Genomic DNA, 19,439 nt, shown 5'->3' with positions numbered 1-19,439 from the left:
TGGGGTCAGATGGTATTTCATTATATTTCTATGGTAGTTAGTGATGTTGACAGCTTTTCCTTATGCCTGTTGCTTAGTTGTTATCAAATTTTGTCTCCTGAGCTAGGGTGTGGTGGGTCATACCAGTGATACTAACTACCTGAGTTTGGTCTCCAGAACCCATGGTGGGAGGAGAGACTGACTCCTTAAAGGTGTCTTCTGTCTTCTGCACATATTCTGTGATAAGTGCATGCCCACATATACATTATAATAAAAATAAAGTAAATAAGAAATATGCATGACATACAAATAACAATAAATAAAATGTTTTTAAAATAAGCAATTAAATAATTTTTTACATTGACATACAAAACACTGACTTCAGAGATGTTTTGACATATATACACCTGTGAAATGAATAAATATAACTAGTAAATGAATACATTCTTTCACACAGTTATCACTTTGGCGGCTATGTGTCCACTGTAAGCATTTTTAATAACACCTGAATTATTGACACTGTGTTGTACAGTAGATTTCTTGAACTCTTATTCTTACTAATTGAGATATTGTATACTTGGGCCAACATCCCCTTGACACTTCCCTCTCCACTCAACTCTTGTAACCACCAGTATATGCTCAGCTTCTGTAAGTCCAGCAGTTTTCGATTCCACACATGAGGTCCTGCTATTTGGGGCCTTTCCTGCATTATTTCACTTAACATAGTGTCCTTCAGGCTCATACACATTGTCACAAATGATAAAATTTCATCCTTTTATGGTTGAATGGTATTGTGTGTGTGTGTGTGTGTGTGTGTGTGTGTGTGTGTGTATCCTGGTGTCTCTCTTCATCCACTGGCATACACTTAGGTTGTTTATATGCCTTGGCTTTTACTAATAGAGTTGTAATGAAAATGGGAATATAGATATTTTGCACAATAGTTCTGTTTTTAGCTTGTGAGGGACCTCATATTGTTTACCATAATGGCTGGACTAGTTTATATCCACCCCCCCCAACAAAATCCATGTTTTCTGTACCTCTTGCCAGCACTTGCTTTCACTTGTGTTTTTCATAATAGCTCCTCTAACTGAGGTTAGATGGTATTTTATTATATTTTTTGTTGTGATTAGTGATGTTGCCAATTTTTCCATTTTTAACTGAATTATTACTATTCTTGCTGTTGGGTTGTTTGAATTCCAATATATTTTGGATATTCATACTTAGTGTCTTAGGCAATAAGGGGCTCACAATATAGTCGTAGCTTGTATTGGCCTGTGTTAATATTTTAATTGACAGCACATGTAGTTCTCATATGCAGTAGGGACTTAGTGATTGGGAACAGTCATAGCTAAAACATGCCTTTCATGTGTCTTCTATCCACTGAGCAGACAAAGTTATAAAGCACCTGAATGCCTTGGCCATGTTCAAAAGAGATAACCATCACCATTATGTCTAGTGTCTTTATGATTTCCCTCTGCGTGCTGCATAATGCTTTGATGGGCAACAGTCTGTTTTGTGTGCCAGAGTCTTCGTTTCTGTTTGCTGGCAGTTTTCTTCTTTCCTGATGTGGGTATGCTTAAAGTTTAGCACGGAATGTTTGTCCTGTATATTGTTAAGGAAGCTTTATTTTCTTCCACGATTTCCACAAAGCACGTTCTGTCAATTTCATTCTCTATGTGGGATTGCTGCATTGGTTTTCAAGGAACCACAACTTGCTGCCTCTCTCATTACTGGGATTCTGTTCTTTGGATGTTTGCCTATTGTCTGCTCATTTCGTATGTATTTTTTATTTTTCATTTTTCATTTATGTGTATGAATGTGTTGCCTGCATGTATATAAGTGCACCTATGTTATGTAGTGCCTGCAGAGGTCAGAAGAGGTTGTTAGATCCCCCTTTGAATTGGAATTGTGGATAGTTGTTAGCTGCTATGTGGGTGCTGGGATTTGAACCTGGGTTCTTTGCAAGAGCATCCAGTGGTTTAACTATATGTTTCCAGCTGATAGTATGTATGTATGTATATATGTATATGTATATGTATTATTATTATTATTATTATTATTATTATTGGTCTTTTGAAATAGGGTCTCCTTGTAGCCCCAGCTGGCCTGGGACTCACTATGTAGATCAGGCTGGCCTTGAACTCACAGAGATCCACCTGCCTCTGGCTCCCAATAATTTTTAATAGTGTTGTTATTACAGTAGGGCATTTCAGCCTCTTTTAATTTGACTCCATTTGTTACAGTGACTTCCTATTTACGTGTAAATAGAGATGTGTTTCACTTAGACTACTGGAGGAGCTAACTTTAGAGAGCTTCTTTCTATATAATTCATCCTCTAAACTTCTCTTCTATGCAATAACTGCTATGGAGTTCCCACCAGAAATATTGCTTTATAGTTTTCCAACATAGTTCTCTTACTCTAAAGCAAATTTTCTTAACTTTCACAATCTTAGCATTTTGGGAAGCATAATTGTTTGTTGTGAGGGGGAGGGGACTGTGCTGTACAATATTTAGCAATGTTTTAGGTATCTACCAACTCAGTGACTGTAGAAACTTGTTTTGACACAAAATACTAGACATTACTCCCTAAAGGTGTCCCCGGGGGAGCAAATTGCCCCTGATTGAGAGCTACTAGTATATATAAAACAGACGAAAATAAATTGACACATTATAAAATGTGTTGACAACCTAAGAAAAAATATTCATGATAATGATAACAAACACAGATCACTCATGTGGAACGGGCAGTATTCTGAGAGCTCTTTTCACATCAGCTACCAAAACTGCAGTTGGGATGCACCACTTTACCAATATTCCCATATTAAAAATCATTTTATTTATTATTTTCATTTTATGTGTATGTGTGTATTGCCTGCGTGTAGGTAAGTGCACCCGTGTTGTGCAATGAATGCCCGTGGAGGACAGAAGAGGCTGTCGGCTCCTCTGGAACTGGAGTTACAGTTTTTAGCTGCCATGTGGGTGCTGGAATTCGAACCCGGGTCTTCTGCAAGAACAGTCAGTGTTCTTAACCACTGAGCCACTGCACCAACCCCCTAATATTCCCACAGTTTGAAGTTGAGGGAAATAAGACACAGAGAGGTCACCACATAGTTTGTGAGAAGTCTTGCAGCTCCTGTGTCAGATAAAGTTTAAACCTTGACAGGGTGAGTGTAGATTCTAGAATTTGAAACCATTGTTTTCAATGAAAATGTGTTGAAATATGTAATTATATGGTATTTAATTTTATATCACCTGATGGTTGCCTTTGTTTAAGTGGACATTAATCTCTGTCGGTCTAAGAGAATAATTTTTTTAATATAATGTTTTTAGTAATTCTTTGAGAATTTCATACATACATACAATGAGGCCTACCCATATATGCATGGGTTTAGGACTATCCGTTGGAGCACAGTCAATCTATGAGGGATCACATCCTTAAAGAAAACTGGTCCTCCCTCCCTTCATAGCTATCAGCTCTCAATACCTCCTAAGCTAGGAGTGGAAGTTCCTGAGCCCTTCCCCCTCCATGCTGGAATACTGACTTGACTTTGTGCAGGTCTTGTGCAGGCAGCCACAGCACCTGTGAGCTCATGAATGAAGCAGATCTGTCACATCCAGCAGTCACTCTTGCTGTTTCGCCCCGATCGTCTCCAATGTCTCACTCTTGCAAGGCTTCCCCACCCTCTTCTGAGATGTTTCCTGAACTGTGAGGGAGTGAGTATGATTCAGATGTCTCATTTATGGCTGATCACTCCACAGTCACTTACTCTCTGCACTTTGACCAATTGTGAGCCTCTGTTTTAACTGCCATCCGATGTACCAAGAAGTTTCTCTGATGCAGACTGACAGCTGAACTAATCTATGGATATACACATGTATTTAGAGAGCAGTTTGTTACTATGTCCATTTAGCAAAATAATAGCAGTGGGTTCACTCAAGGGCCTTTGAGCTCCCAAGCTCTGGGTTCTTGGCCAGATTTACACTACTAGAAATTCATTTCCTCTTCTGGAGTGGACCTTAAAGTCAATCAGAATGTGGTTGGTTACCCATAATGTTTGTGCTGCTCTTGCATTCATGGGCATGTCTTGCCAAGTCAGTCATTACTGTAGTCTACAGGGCTCACATCTGGGCTCTGGATAAGAATGTTGATGACTTTTCTTTCACAACAGCCTTTATTGTACTTTATGGTACTGTGCAATCTAGGCAGGAAGGAGGCAGCTTCCCAGTCACTACTAGCTTGATTTTTCCATGTCCTATGACCAAATTGTATGGTATCTTCAGCATTATTGTCTCACCATCAAGTTCCTGTGGGTAACCAAGAGGACTAACATAATACCCTGTATTGCTTTGGGGCCTCTGCAACTTTAGGGGAGGTATATAAAATATTTAAATAACTATTTAATAGATTTTGGGGGAGTATTTTCAGATTTTCTTTGAATAAAAACAATTACATATTGCCTTAAATGCAAAGCAGAGGGTTTCAGCATTGCTAAGCCTGTACAAAGGAACCTTTTCGATAGTTTGCCAAGGTTACCTTCAGTGTAGTCTTTACTCTTCTGTTTGTGTGCCTGTGAAGTTTTTCAGATTTCAGAACTGAGATTGGCCAAAATGAGCAAAATATTACTGGATAAATGTGAATAAACAAAGCACCCATTCTTGCCCTATAATAATGAAAGATTGACTACATCCCCCATCCTAAGCTATACATGTGTTTTGATGAGGTACTAGATGACAGCTTGACCAATCTTTAGGGCTAATAAGAAAGTACACATCGTTAATGGGAAACCACTTTAGCAGATCAGTCTGTAGGCTTCCACGCTTAGCTTCCTATGATAGATAACAATAATAGGTACCAATGCTTGGTTGTACCATTTGTTGTAAGTACATTACCTCTGACTTATAACAAGTTGGCAGCCTGCATTTTGGAGGACACTGCAATATTATTTCATGAAATGTAATTTTACTCAGAAATACATGTGTTTACTAACCCCCGACATGTTCTATATATATATTCGGTAAGAAGCCTGAGAGTCCCTATTCCGGCATTCCACAGTGGAGTATAATACTCACAGGAAGCACTATCATTTTAAAATATTCATTGTCTGTGACTACAATGAAACATTGGGAAGGATTATTTGTCCCACCCGCGGGATCTGCAACGGGGTACCTGGATTGGTGGGTGGGGCCGTGGATGAGGCAAGCGACAAGAGAAATGGAGACAAGACAGGGCTCTGATCAAGTCTCGTTTATTGAAGCACAAGCATGAGTTTTAATAGAGAATGAGAACAAAGAAGTGAAGAGTGAGTAATCATATCAATCAGAACACGAAGAATGAGAACAAAGAAGTGAAGAGTGAGTAATCATATCAATCAGAACACGGGCCCTGACGCACTCTAAGGGAGGAATCTACTGATTACTGGAGAACAGGGCTGTTTACTGGAAAAGAGAACAAGGCTGCGGGCCAAGGTTGTGGGCCCCGGCTGTGAGCCAAGGTTGTGGGCCAAGGTTGTGGGCTCTGTCCTATGCCTGCGGGAGGATGGTGGGCAGAATGGAAAGTCACCAACTCAGGTCTGTCAGCAGTTTTGAGAAATGGCTGAGCCTCAGGCTCCCAACAATTATTCTAGAAGCTTTATTTTTTAGATGATTTTCTGTATTGCAGAGACCACAAATCAAATTGTGAATGATCATCTTTCTGTGATTAGTGTGTTTCATGTAACATAGAATATTAGATATTCAAATGATTTTATGATCTCTGTGAAGAATGATCAACACTATGGATTTATTCAAATTTGAGAAAATTGTGACTGTATTAAGAAGTTGTTTGTTTTGCAAAATTGGCTTTTGATTTCTTAATTTATGTATGTGACCCACTGAAAGCAACTAGGAAAAGAGAATATTTTGTCTTAGAGAAACCTGTGCATGCTTAGAGAGGTAAGAAACACTTATTAGAAGGGTCAGAATTGGTATTCAGTTGCCAAGATGTGCTGATTGATCTCCATGTCAAATTCACACTTAGCTCTAGAAGAGTTTGAAGAACCACACAACCTCTGCACCCTCAAAGTCCTGAGACCACAGGTGCTCATTTCACCCAAACTCATGTGTTTTTCCATGTGAGAATGATTCTGCATCTCTTCTCCCTTCAAAGTCAGCAAAGAAAAACTCTCTAGACCAGACTGATTCATACTTAACTTAAGTATAGGTCACTTTTCCTTTTCAATCCTTTATTAGTGGGGGTTCCAATGACTGTTTCTTGTCAGTGTTTTCAATTAATTTTCCAAGGGGAAACTTTATTTTGTTTGTGACTTGCTGACATGCCCACTGGTTAGGGAGTGCACCCTGGATCGTGCTCCTTCCCTCCGTTCAGGTCTTCATTTTCACTTTTCCTCCTTTCTCACAAAAGTCCAAAGCTTTTTCCACACTGTTCTTCTTCCAGAAGTTTCGAGAGTTTGGGAGAATAAAAGCTATTCACTATTGTACACATCTACTGAAACTTTTTTAAAAAAATTACTGAGCTTTTGTTATTTCATACCACAGTTCTCAGTCAACTGTAGACCCTCTTCCCCAGTCATGCTCTCCCCCTCCTCCCAGCGAACTCATGTATTTCTGCCATACATGTTAAGTCATAGTCAGTCAAACTTTTGTACCCCGATGTGCTTCAGTGCAAATTCATCCACCGGAGTCTAGTCAACCCATCTAGAGATCATAAGTAAGGCATACTCTCCCTCTCCAAATGGCAGTCAATCTCCAATAGTTCTCAGTCTAGGGCCAGCCTGCCACCCATTTCTCTCTTCCCCTCTGGGTCCTTGCTTCATGCCTACCAATAAGTGTAACTTTTTCTTATTGGCTCACACTGCCAACACATGTAGGAATCACATACAGAAACATATACGAAACTTTATATATATAAATATATAAATATGAAACTTTTATATATAAATTTTAAAAATAATTACAGCTCGATGGCAACCAGATCACTGGCGTACTGCTATTATTTATGATACAGTGGTCTCACGTCTATATGGCTGATGCTTTCTTTTTCATAAAACTGTATAGCCATTTCATTTGAGTATTTTCTTTGGTAAAATAATGAAATAATCAATGTGAGAGGTGAAGGGCACAAATCTCTGCATTTTCTCTCTTTTCTGTTCTGTCTGAAGACTATTCTATAGCCAAATGCTCTGGCAAGTGGGGGCTGAAGTTCAGAATGGAAAGAGGCTGGAAGGGTGTGATTCAAAAATATATATGTGTATCTCACAAGAATTTAAAAAGTGCTTTGGGAGTTTGTTGTTACGAAGACTGTAAGGGGCCTAAAGATATGGCTAAGTCTTGAAAGTTCTTCCTGTGTAAACTTGATGACCTGCATTCTGATCCTTAGCACCCATATAAAGAATGGGCAAGTTGGTGTATGCCTGTAATCCCAGGACTGTGGAGATGGACAGAGGAGGATCTCTGGGTTTTGCTGACCATCCTGTCTAACCAAATCAGTGAGCTCCAGGTTCAGTAAGAGACTATATCCCATAAAATAAGAAGGAGAAGAGACTGAGGCAGACACTCCAATGTCAACCTCTAACCTCTACATTTAGGTACACACATGTGCACATACACCTACATACACAAGAATATAGGTTTGCTGTGGGTGAAGAAGATCTATATCTACTGTAATACCAAAAGTGCAGTCATATTTTTGCTGCTAAAGCAGCCCTAAGAAAAACATTTAAATCCCAAGGATCCTGTTTTTTCTTTCACTCCAGTACAATAGCAGAAAATATCAAAATACTCATTGAGATTTTTATTCCCTATAATAATGCAAAAGAATAGAAAACTCAAAGGTGCTAATTGTACTAATTTTACTAAAAACAGCTACAAATAAAATATAAAATAGCAAAAACAAAACAAACAAAAACTCAATCAGAATGATTTCATACTGTTGGTTCTTTAAAGTTACATTATGATCCACAATTTTATGGCGTGAGACAGTAGTATATTTTCTATCTGTTTAAATGACCTTTCAAAATTTAAATGACTTGATTTTTCTCACTTCACTCCAAAAAAGAAGTCAATTATTTTAAAGACAGCAATAGAAAACGTTTCAGAGTTTGCCTTTCTACATATTTTAGATATGTAGTAAGAGGCATAGAAGTATTCATGTATTGATATTCTTCTGGGATCTAAGAGGTCCTTTGTTTTCAAATTTAGGCTGTTTGTTACTACCGTAAGAATTTGCAGTTCTGGGGCTGGAGAGATGGATCAATGGTTAAGAACACTGACTGTTTTTGCAGAAGACCCGTGTTTGAATTCTAGCACCCACATGGGAGCTAACAACTGTCCGTAACTCCAGTCCCAGGGGATCCGATAGCCTCTTCTGACTTCCATGGGCATTGCATGACATGGGTGCACTTACCTACATGCAGGCAGTACACAAATACACATAAACATAATAAATAAAATATTTTTAAAATTTGTGATTTCTATAATAAGCCCCTTTCATACAGCAAGTAATCTATAACTTTTCTCCACACAATCAGCACAGAGTATCAACTTATTATTTGTATTTAAGGCAGATCATTCTGATACCTAAAATGAATTGTGAACATGACTGCGTATCCGTGTGTACAGTAGGTGACCAGCGTACAGAAATGGTGTGACCAAGGGCATCATTCAGGCATTCTCTATTATTGCTTGTTTTACAAATTTGTCATTTTAGAAAATGACTGAAAACAAAACTAAGCAAAACAAATCTCCCCAGAAAATAAAAAGTAAATTTATTACATTTATTTGGAATTATTCTCCAGCTTGATAACCAGAATTGTTTTTCACCATTTGGGGCCTTAATGTTGCCAGAAACAATTCCAAAAGGGGAGCTACTGATGGTTTCTTCGATTTTATGAAGTTGTCTTCAGAAAACACCATAATGACAGTTGGAGAGCTGGGGAAAAGCTGAGCTTCATTTGTACGCTTGAAGGGCAAAGACAGTAGCTGTCTCAGAGTGCATTTTTCCATGTGTAAATTTTAAAACAAATGGCTGACTTAAGTAGCCAATCAGTAATCCTGATCCTGCAAAGGTACTTTTTTTCTTTAAAGTAGTTACATCGTTGGGGCTGGAGAGATCGCTCGAAGAGCACTGGCTACACTTGTAGAGGACGAGCCTCGATTCCCAGCTCTCACATGATGGCTAACGGTCCCTAACTCCAGTTCCAGGGGATCTGATGGCATCTTCTAGCCTCTGCAGGCATTGCATGATGCTGGTGTACTTACATACATGCAAGCAATACACTCATGCACATAAAATAAAAATCATAAATAACATATAAAATATAGCTACCTCATCAAGTAGTTTATTCCACAGAAACCTGACCCTTGCATATTATTTCCTTTTAGGGACCTTAGTGAAACTTTATAAAACACATTCAATGTGTTTAAAAGAACCTTTTATAAGATTGAAATGTACAGCTATTTTATGTTCTGTCTGCATCCCGAGAGTGGGGAAATAATGTGCATTCTCTTTGTACTATCTGAATGGTGGTTCTTTCTTGCAAGCTTCTTAGTGCTTGGGTACTATCATAAATTTCCTGGCTGTGGTAATATGTTTTACTCTAATGGACAGGCATTGAGATCTGGGTTCACTACACATCAAGGAAGAATGAAGATAGGTTTTAGTCCTTTATGTTTTACCTACTGATTCTGAAAAGTGTTAAGACCTGAGAGATGCTTGGGTCATGAAAGTAACCAAATCCAAATGATCTGCAAAAGCAACCTTAAAATTTGCATGTCTAATTAATGATCATCTTGGAAATAGAACTTATTAGGGCAGGTAGTATAATTAAAGCCATCAGTCATATTAGAAATTGTTGAATATAATTATTTTGGTGATGGAAATAGGTTAGACACTTACACATGAAATAATTAACAAAAGAGTGATTTTCAAATCAGTATTTCTGTGCTGAAATGATCATTTGCTCTACTTCAAATATGTAACTTTCTGTTACATATGAAAAAGTAGAGTATGTAGGACTTATTTGGTAAGTGTACCTGGTGCCTATTTCATAGACTAAGTCAGGAGTTCATGAGGACCACCTGCTGGAAACCACTATTTCCCTTTTGACTTAAGACAGTGGTATATTTTCTTTCTTGTTTCAACTCTCAAAGTTACAGTGAAATTAGACCAAAGCACTAATTTCTAGGAAAATGAGTCTATGAGAACTCAAATATTGTATTCTCATTTGCAATATCCCAGAATAAACCATAATTTTTCCATAGTGGTATTGTTGGACCATTTTGCATACTTGCTTTAATATTGTTTGATTTTGTTTGTTGCATAGTAGCTTTGGTAAAAGGTCATAGTGAATGTTAACAGAGAGAAGAAACCATGCTCAAATATGCTCATTTTGCTTCTGATCATTTTAATAGTTACGTAGGTTGGTCCTGGGAAAAACCTAAAATGTAAGGAAATTGATTTTTAGATTTTTCTCAATTCACGTGCATTATTCCTAGTTCCAGTGAGTATAGTAATTTGGGAATTAGCTGATTAATAATAATTTTGAGCATTATGAAGATTTATTGTGTAAAAGTTGTTTTAATACAGTGGTAACTTCTTAGGCCATTATCTCTATTGTGCTGCATTTTTCATTGAGAATCTGACATAATATGAAATTTTATGAGAAGTGAAAATTTTATATATAGTTATATATGTATATGTTTTAAGTGTGTGCTATATATGTGCTTCAATGTATTTCTTAACAAAAATGTATATTGTTTCCAATTATAATTACAATCATTTCTGTTATTTTCTGAACTTCCACAATTTAAAAACCTGAAAGACTTATGGTAAATTTGTTTCTCATAGGTAAAATTCTATGAAATGAAGCTGTTTAAATAGCTTCAAGGTTTTTTTTATCTCTTTTTAAAAACATGTTTTATTACATTTATTTTATGTGTATGATTGTATTGCCTGCATGTATATAAGTGAACGGCACATGTGTTGTGCAATGATCATGGAGGTCAGAAGAGGGTATTGGATTCCCTGGAACTGGAGTAATAGATGGTTGTTAGTTGCATGTGGGTGCTGGGAATCGAACCTGGGTCCTCTGTAAGAGCTGCCAGCGCTCTTAACTGCTGGGCCGTCTCTCCAGCTCCAAGGCTATGTTTTTCTATAATTTCTCTTTAGCATCTCCTGTTTGATAGCTTGAGGGTGTAGTTATCTTGCTTAAGAGCATTCAGCACTGTTTCACTATAGGACTTTCGATTGTTATTTGCTTTCCCTCACCTAGCTACAGGTGCATGTTACAGCTTGCCATTGTGGTCACTGTGGATCATTTCATTAAGCTTCTTATTCTATCTGCTTTCTTGAGTCTTGGGAAACAGTATTTTTCTGAGTGATTGTACCATATTGTTCCAAATATAAGGCCACCCAGAATAGAAGGCAACCTCCAACTAGAAACAGCTCAAATATGGAGAAAGGCTGGGGGCCCAGAGCCCGGCGGGTCTTGCAGTGGTGGCAAGGGTGCCGAGGAATAGGACGATGCCTGCCCACTCTCCCGGTGAGTGAAGATGAGTCAGCTACCTGAATTTGCTTGTGTATAACCAGATGGCTTCTGTTGCTAGAGGAAAAGCATTTGGGGGGTAGATGATTAGCCTGTGCACATGGAAGATTTTTTTTTTTTATGGGAAGGGAGGTGGGAGGATGGAAGTAGAGTCTTTCACCTCCTAAGAGTTGTACTAGAGCTTTTCTCCTCACCCTGAGTGTGAAAGTTGAGCAAGCCAACTAGTAGAAATGGTGAAATTACCTTTCATGAAAAGATGTGTAGAAGACCAGTGGTCCTGAGAATGAGCTAATGCCATCAGATGCATCCAGGAAACCCTGCAAAATTATTCCCTGCTCCTTCCAATTGGCTGGTGGCACAGGTTGTTGCAGATTATATGAATTTGCACAATGTATTCATGTGAATTGCAAGAAACTAACTGGGAATCATGTTTCCAATTTTGTTAAGATTTTCCACTTTTAAAATTCCCTGGCTTCTGAGTCAATCCAGTACAATTTGACTAAGAGGCCTTAATCTTATTGAAATAAGCTCTGAGAGACTATTTAACATCGTTTGTGTACCAAAACTTTACTCAGTAACATATTAAAAAATAGTTTAGTACAAATATATCAGTCAATTGGGAGTGCATACTTATTGAACCTAGGTAATTCTTTGAATATTCTTATAAGAATGCAGAAAGTTGAACTTTCACGGTGTTAAATGAGACAGAACGAGGGCTGGGTTCTATTGTTATGACTAGAAAACCATCTTAGTACATTTTGATGTTAAAATTTACCATATATTATGTATTTATATATCAAGGCGTATATATGCCTTGATCTTTTTGAATGATTACTAGTCCATGGCTCTCAATCAATTTGAAGTAAATTTTTGAAAGATACATTTTTCCCCAATATTCCACAAAGTTTAACATTGCCAAATGTCTCAAATGATGTAGTAGGAAGATACTATTAACATTGACTTTAGAAGCTTTCTTAGGCCAAAATGTCCTGAAGAACAGGGCCCTATGCCTAAGCAAATCATGTTATTACTGTTGTACCTATCTTTTGACCAATTATGGAAAGAGAAAACTTTGAACAGAAACTGTGCATTAAAGGGTTGAAAGAAGAAATGGCATGATGGTCAACCAGAGTTGGAATGTTTAGTGTCTACTAAATCAGATCTCCAAACAAGAAAAATGGCACCGTGATGCTTTGTTCTAAACAGAAGGTGAATTGAATGCTGAATTCCTTTAGCAGTCTTCAAAGTATTCTTGGTGTGGGAAGAAGAACTGCTGAGGACCAACGTCACTCAGGGAAGAGGTTCCCTTAACACTCCATAGTTTTGGAATCACTTATCTATGCAAAGGGAAAAGCTGGATAAAATTCAGTGGTGAGGAAGGCGGGTACAAGTATCATTAAACCTCAGATAATTCCTTTTCTATGATTTGTGTCAGGGATTATTTTTTTTCTTATTGTTTGAGTTATAAATCCAGAAAAAAACTTTGTAATTTAATTTTCCAGAGGACTTAGGGGCTTTTATATTTGACAGACCTTCACCAGCTCTTTATTTAAGGCTTTCTAGAAATAGAGAACAGAAAGCTGAAGAAGTCTAAAAATGTCTAATTGAACTACTTCCTCTTCCTGGTGGTTAGTGCAGGTGGGAGGCAGGACCTGAGTAGACCGAACAATTCTTGGAGCAGAGGAAGGAACATGTCCTTCATAAGCTTGCCTGGAGGCAAGGGGAGCCTTCATGGATGTAGGAAGAAATGATAAGCAACATGAGATATAATATTCTACATTTCATAAATAATAGTCAATGTAAAAAATCTATAAGAATTGTTAAATCCTCTGTGAACAGCACTGGTCACATACAACCCATATTTGTAACTGTTGCTATGTGCAGCTGTCCCCTCCCATCCCTAAAAATGTACACCATGGGAGCTCTCCTAGAGCTATTGCTATTGAATTCCCCAAATCATAGTTGCCTTTCCTTTTATGAATTCATAATACACCTTCTGTGGTTCTTCCTCAGAAGATTACATTACCAGGGCCAACTTAATGGCTCACTGATTAATGCTATTAGTTGTGGCAAAATCTGCACGTTGTTGATGGGCAGAAATTAAAATTTCTCAGGTCCCCTGAGAATCTAATGCTCAATACAAACCAAGCTTGGGAAATTCCCCTTCCCCCTTTTCTAAGAGTAGATAATCGCTGTCTCTTGTTCTTTTTACCCCATTAGTCTTCCATCAGTCACTCTTCAGAAAGACTATAGATGCAGGAGGGGAATTCCCAGATGAATGTGATTCACATAGGTCTAATTAATTATTTCTCACCCACTGAGTTACAAAGAATTATTAATTAAAATATGTAGGTTGCATCCATTTTGGTTTCCATTCTTAAGTGAGGCTAAAATGAATAGTTTTTAGAAGAAATGTTACATTTGGTTAAACCTCTTTCAGAAATGTTCTGTTATTACAGGTGTTTCACTCAAAGAAGGGTTTTATAAGAGACACAATTTTGAAAATGCAAGAATGTGATATGTTAGCAGTTTTTTGAGACATGTGGAATATGGCGTTTGATCTGCTGAGTAAGCACGTTTCACTCAGCTGTGGAGTAGCTCATGAATTCCTTGTTTTTTAGTTCTTTATGTTACAAAAACCATTCTTGAAATGTTCTTAATGACCATTCCTTGGGGGCATTGTACTCTTTGGTAAATTGGAGACGGCATCCAGAAACTTATAAGGATGGCTCTTGTTAAAGGTTTTTATTGGTCAAGCTGACAGGGTATTCCAATTAACAGATTCAGAATGTTTAAGGATAGGTGCTATCCCATTTTAAGAAACTTGGGGGAGTGGAAAAAGAATAGAAGAAAGCTTAACAAAATGGCTATTTTTCATTTGCTGGTGAGACTATATTGAATGACATCTATGTAGTCACAGACGACTTTTGTTTTAATAACAAAGTTGTTGATTTTCTACTAAGGGTTCTTTTAGGTTGTCTTCAGGGGCTGATGGGAGTAACAGTTCACCCAACCCTCCAGCTAGCTTCAGTGGACATACCACACCTTCTCAGCAACCTGAACCTGTGGTACATTCTCTTAAGGTAACCAACTGTGTGCAACATTTATTTATCCAGAACCTTGGTCGTGTTGTGGTTTGTTTGCTGTAGTCCGGGAGTCCTCAGTCTTGCTTTAACCATAGATGTTTTGTTTTTTACCCCTTTGTGGTGTAACTTTTTAATCTTCGTGATTTTAATTTTTAACCTGGCAATGGACTTGATTATTAAGGTTAAATCTTTAGTTTCATCATTTTGTTTGAGTAATGTTATTCATTTTTATCTGCATTAAAGTTGAAGTCTGATGTGCATGCATATCCATGTGTAGAATTTGTTTCAGGTTTTATGTGTGCAATGCTTATAGCATAGATGTCTACAGGAGTAGACATAAATGAGAGTGTCAAAGTGAAGAAGGCTACCATGGCTTTCTTTATACAGCTGAAGTATGTTATACAACTTCCTATTATTTAAAAACAAATTATTGACATAAATGTCAACCTACTTTTTCTTCTACTAGGTCAAAATTAAGTCTTCAGATTCTAGCTAGTGTTCCCTTATAGAAGCTTTAAAAACATGTAGTCTCATACATAAGTTAATATATTTTGGGAGTTTAACTTTATGTTCTGTGGTGACTTAACAAAAATTTGGGCAAAATTCATCGGCTAATTGCTTAACCAATAATGTTTACCAGTAAGTGAAATTAATAAGTATCATAACCAAAATTAGTAAGAAATACAGTAAATATTCTATAAAAACTGTTAACTTATGCAAGCAATGAAAATAATCTTCAAAACAGATAACTTCAAAGTATGAATTACTGTCCTTCAGACAGGTTTATAATTTCTAACAGTTTTTATTAATCTTTTCTGAACCATAACACAGAGTGCTTCAGATCAGTTATTGACACATAAGTTTTGTAAATTTTCTTAAAATTGTTATACTTTCTGACTTACCATTAGAATGAAGTTGCTACTTTTTGAAGTGGGCCCTGCCTCCCATGACACGCGTAAAGCAAATGAACAGATGAGAGCTTCAAAATGTTTATTTGGTTTTTGTGACTTAACTTCAGAGGATATTAGCTCATAGTATATTTTGCTTTAGTTTATACAAAATGAGTTTGCTTTTCCCAAACACTGATGGTGAGAGAAGGTATGATAACCAGGACAGTGGCCATTGGCAGTGCACAATTATCCCTCTTGTCTTAGATGGGATAATTCACAAGGCCAGAAACTGAGAGGAATCTGTGTGAGGGCACAGCCAGCATCAGGCACATTGCCCTGCAACCAGTATGTGTAGGCTTATTGACGGATAAGCGCTTTGCTCTCTACAGTAATGCTTGGTTGAATTTTAACGTGAATCAGGCACTGACCATCTGAAAAGCTTCAGATTAGCCTCAATTTTGTAGTGTTTTAGTTTCTGTACAGAATCTAAAAACAACACACCTTATCCTGCTGCTCAAACTGTTGCCTTGTTAAGTGGCATGCATGCTCTTTGAATACAGTGTGCATAGTGGGTCACATTGAAATAGTCTCTGAATTTCTCAATGTAGCAGTTAGTGTGGCCCCCAGAGGACAGGGAGGGCAAGGAAGAGCACCTCAATTTTCTATAAATTTTGTCTCCAATTTCCATGTAAAATATTATCTCAAGAGAAGAAGACAGAATTCCATAATCAGAACATATTAGTGTCCTTGGTCAGCATATGGGAGATACTAAGCAGTTGAATCATCTTTGCTGGGTAACAAAAAGCTCTTAAATATCAAACGTGTTTGCTTCGGTGACTTATATGATGATAATTTTCTGTTCTGAGGGTAAAAATTAGAATAATGGTTCAGTTTCTTCCCTTTGATATGTTTGAAAGAGAGCTTTAGGTTTTAATGAGCTCTACAGTCCTGATTTGTGGAGGAAATGTTGGAAATCTGTGTGAAAAGTTAGCCTATTTTAAATAATATTGTATTTCTCCAATTCTAAAATTCATGACTGCTATTAACTGGAGCTTCACTTAGTAGAAATTAACTGATTTGAAGTACACTTCTGTGAGGTGTATTACAAATTGAATTTGTAGGCAGGTGTTCAAGAGCCTCTTTAAATTTTCTATGAATATTCACTGAACAGTCAGCAATTTGCTCTAAGTACATAAAGAACAAATAGGAAGCTGGTATCAAGACTTTGAAGAAGCAGTTAGTGTCTATGTGGTGATAATGTCTAGGAGTTTAAAATGAACAGGGGAAGAGTTTTCGAATAGACTATTTTGAGACTGAATCTAGTTAGTATCTGTGAACTTGATTTGCAGACCCAAGCTTTTGATTGGTGCAGATTTCCCAGATTCACCCTTAGATGTTCTTCCTTGCCATGCCATAACAAGACTGAGTGGTTTAGGAGATCACAGCTCAGTTGGATTTTCTTTTGGGAAAAGGATTGTTTTTCTATGCTACCTCAATGCAGTGGTTTGCAAGTCCATATGAAAACTTTGATGAACATCAGTCAAAGCCAAAGTTTTATCTCTTTTTGTACCTTAGACAGTGTCCATATGAAAAACTTTGACATTCATATTCTAACTCATTTAGGAAAAATTTAGATAACTAGAAATACAGGCCAATACAATTGTTTAAAAGGCATTTAAAACACATTTTGCTCCAATGAAAAGATTTTAAAGTATTGCTCAAATAGTTTCACTGTAAGGAGACATTTTTTCTATGTGCAACAATTCCTTTCTCAGGCACTAGAAACATGTCCAAGCAAGAACTATGAACTCAGTAGTCCTTACATCCACTTTTTAGCCATCTTTTCTATAGGCCTTTATCTGCATATTACTTGGATAGTTTGGCATATAACTAATTATATTTGCAATTACATATGGCCAGACTTATTGACTGTCTCCAAATGGTTCACAGTATTAAGTTATCTTAATGACCAAATTAAATATATCTAATTATTTTAGACACTAATGAATTCAATTTACTATCTGTGATATAATGGATTAGCTTGCAATGACCATTTGAGAAAAAGTAAATTCATCTCAGTTTTCAGAATAACTATTATTTTTAAAGATTTTTGCCATATATCGATCTTTTCTGATATGCAGACTTGGAGCAAGCTAAAGTTTTGACAAAATGGAGGTACTTGATGGTATTATCGTAACTAACAGATTTTTTTTTTTCCCATGTGAAATTTGCTTTTCTTTTTCAACAAATCCAGGTCTTGGATGTTCAGGAAACTCTAGATCGTCAGCAGGGTAAAGAGTTTGACCATGACCTTAGTGAGACAGAGAAAGCTATAGTCAGAGAGATGTGCAATGTAAGTTTGATGTGCTTCTTGTGTATCTGTGTTGAAAGCCTCATCTTAGCTTAGTCATTGCTTTAAGACTACCCACTTTAAAAAGTGCTGATCAGAAGCTTTACAATTTATTATAGGGACACAAATGAACACAGCCATGCTGTAGAACACAGAGATCAGTTGACTCAGTGGTACAGTGCCTGCTAGTACATGTGATGCCCTGATCAGAAATGATCAGTCAGTTCTGCATTCCAGAATGATCTCTGAGCATTTCCACAAATTATTATCTAAAAAGATGCATTACAAATTTTGATAAAATGTGGTGTGTGGGATTTTTTTTTTTTACTTTTAAGACTTAAAAAAAAGATTGTCAAAAAAATTTATGATGAAGAAGCCCACAAAATACAGCCTCTTTGAATTTATTGTAACTAGTCTTGGAAAACACCACTTTGCTAGCTAGTATTTGCTTGGTTCATAGATGTGATTTGTGCCCTGCACATCATACAAAGTGCTGTCTTTACCTTTCCTTAGCCAACACAAACTTAGATAACAGTAAGGTGAGTCAGATGACTCTGAGAGCTAGGTGACTAGACACCTATCCATGAAGCCAGGGAACTCAGTTAAAAATTGAGGTACTAATTTTCATTATCTATATCCAATTTAATTGTTAATGTGGTTTAGAATTTATTAGCTGCTGAGATTTTAATTTCTGAGTAATATATATATGAAATATTGTTTAATCACGAATACAATCATGAAGCTTCAAAGGCTAAATGCTGTATTATAGAACAATCCATTTGTTAAATGCAAGTCATGGTTAAGCACTGATCACATTAAGCATTAGTTTAATTGGCTCTGTATTATGCTCTTATTCTTATATTCTTTACTCCATTAGAACAGCAAATTTGCCTAGAAATACCATTTAGCCCAGATATTCTCAAACATTGTCACTGCCTCTAGATGTTTCTGAAATCCAGTAAATTAAACGTAATTCCCGTGGGCTTTTATATGTGCTGGAGTGAGAATTTTAAACCTGCTTGCTTGCCTGTTATGGCTGCTTTTTATTTTGCAACCTTTTCCTACTCATTTTTCCTTTACTGCATATCTGTTGTTTGGTTTTAAAGGTCACTAGTTTTAAACATCATGCTTTCCAAAAGCTCTCCTGTGCCTGAGATCTTTAAGTTAGGGTATTTGCCATAGACAAATTTACAGCTCTGAGCCACATGCCTAGGGATACATGTTGCTTCTCATTTGACTGTCGAGTAAGAAATAAAATTCAGGCAATGTATGTTCTGCAACTAGGAAGAAACCACAGTCTTCTTCCTGTGTCTCCAAGGAGTGCATGGAGCTCTTTCTTAATCATATTTCCGAGTTTAACATCATCCTTCTGATGATTTGCATAGAAGACCTTGGCCAAGAGCCCTAATACTTACGTTATCTGTTTAAAGGAACTACAACTAGAAATGAAGATACTTGCTCAAATTGGGTGTGATGGACAGTTAAGTCATAGGATACCAATGTCTTGTTTGAGGGCCAGCTCTTTCTACCTTTCATCTTAAAGAATGAGAAACACTGTACCTCTTAGCTAATGTCTTATCTATTTTACTTAACC

General features: G+C 37.0%; 1 protein-coding gene across 5 annotated transcripts in view; it reads left to right on the top strand.

The window, feature by feature from the left end:
* The window catches only part of Ccdc85a (coiled-coil domain containing 85A), a 233,633-nt gene that overhangs the window by 209,915 nt on the left and 4,279 nt on the right, over positions 1-19,439 (top strand). The window contains exons 4-6 of one of the 5 annotated variants that reach the window (XM_008822989.2): positions 11,382-11,516; positions 14,483-14,602; positions 17,750-17,848. The exons of 1 other annotated variant lie outside the window; for it this stretch is intronic. In XM_008822989.2, the coding sequence (XP_008821211.1) occupies positions 11,382-11,516; positions 14,483-14,602; positions 17,750-17,848 (354 nt within the window). The remainder of the gene's footprint in view (positions 1-11,381; positions 11,517-14,482; positions 14,603-17,749; positions 17,849-19,439) is intronic. 3 more of the 5 variants (XM_008822990.3, XM_008822991.3, XM_008822992.3) reach the window with 3 other exon arrangements.

Source organism: Nannospalax galili, unplaced genomic scaffold, assembly GCF_000622305.1.
Source record: "Nannospalax galili isolate Female #2095 unplaced genomic scaffold, S.galili_v1.0 scaffold286, whole genome shotgun sequence".
Taxonomy (NCBI): Eukaryota; Metazoa; Chordata; class Mammalia; order Rodentia; family Spalacidae; genus Nannospalax; species Nannospalax galili.
Note: the sequence above shows the minus strand (reverse complement) of the source record. Positions and strands in the feature narration are given on the sequence as shown.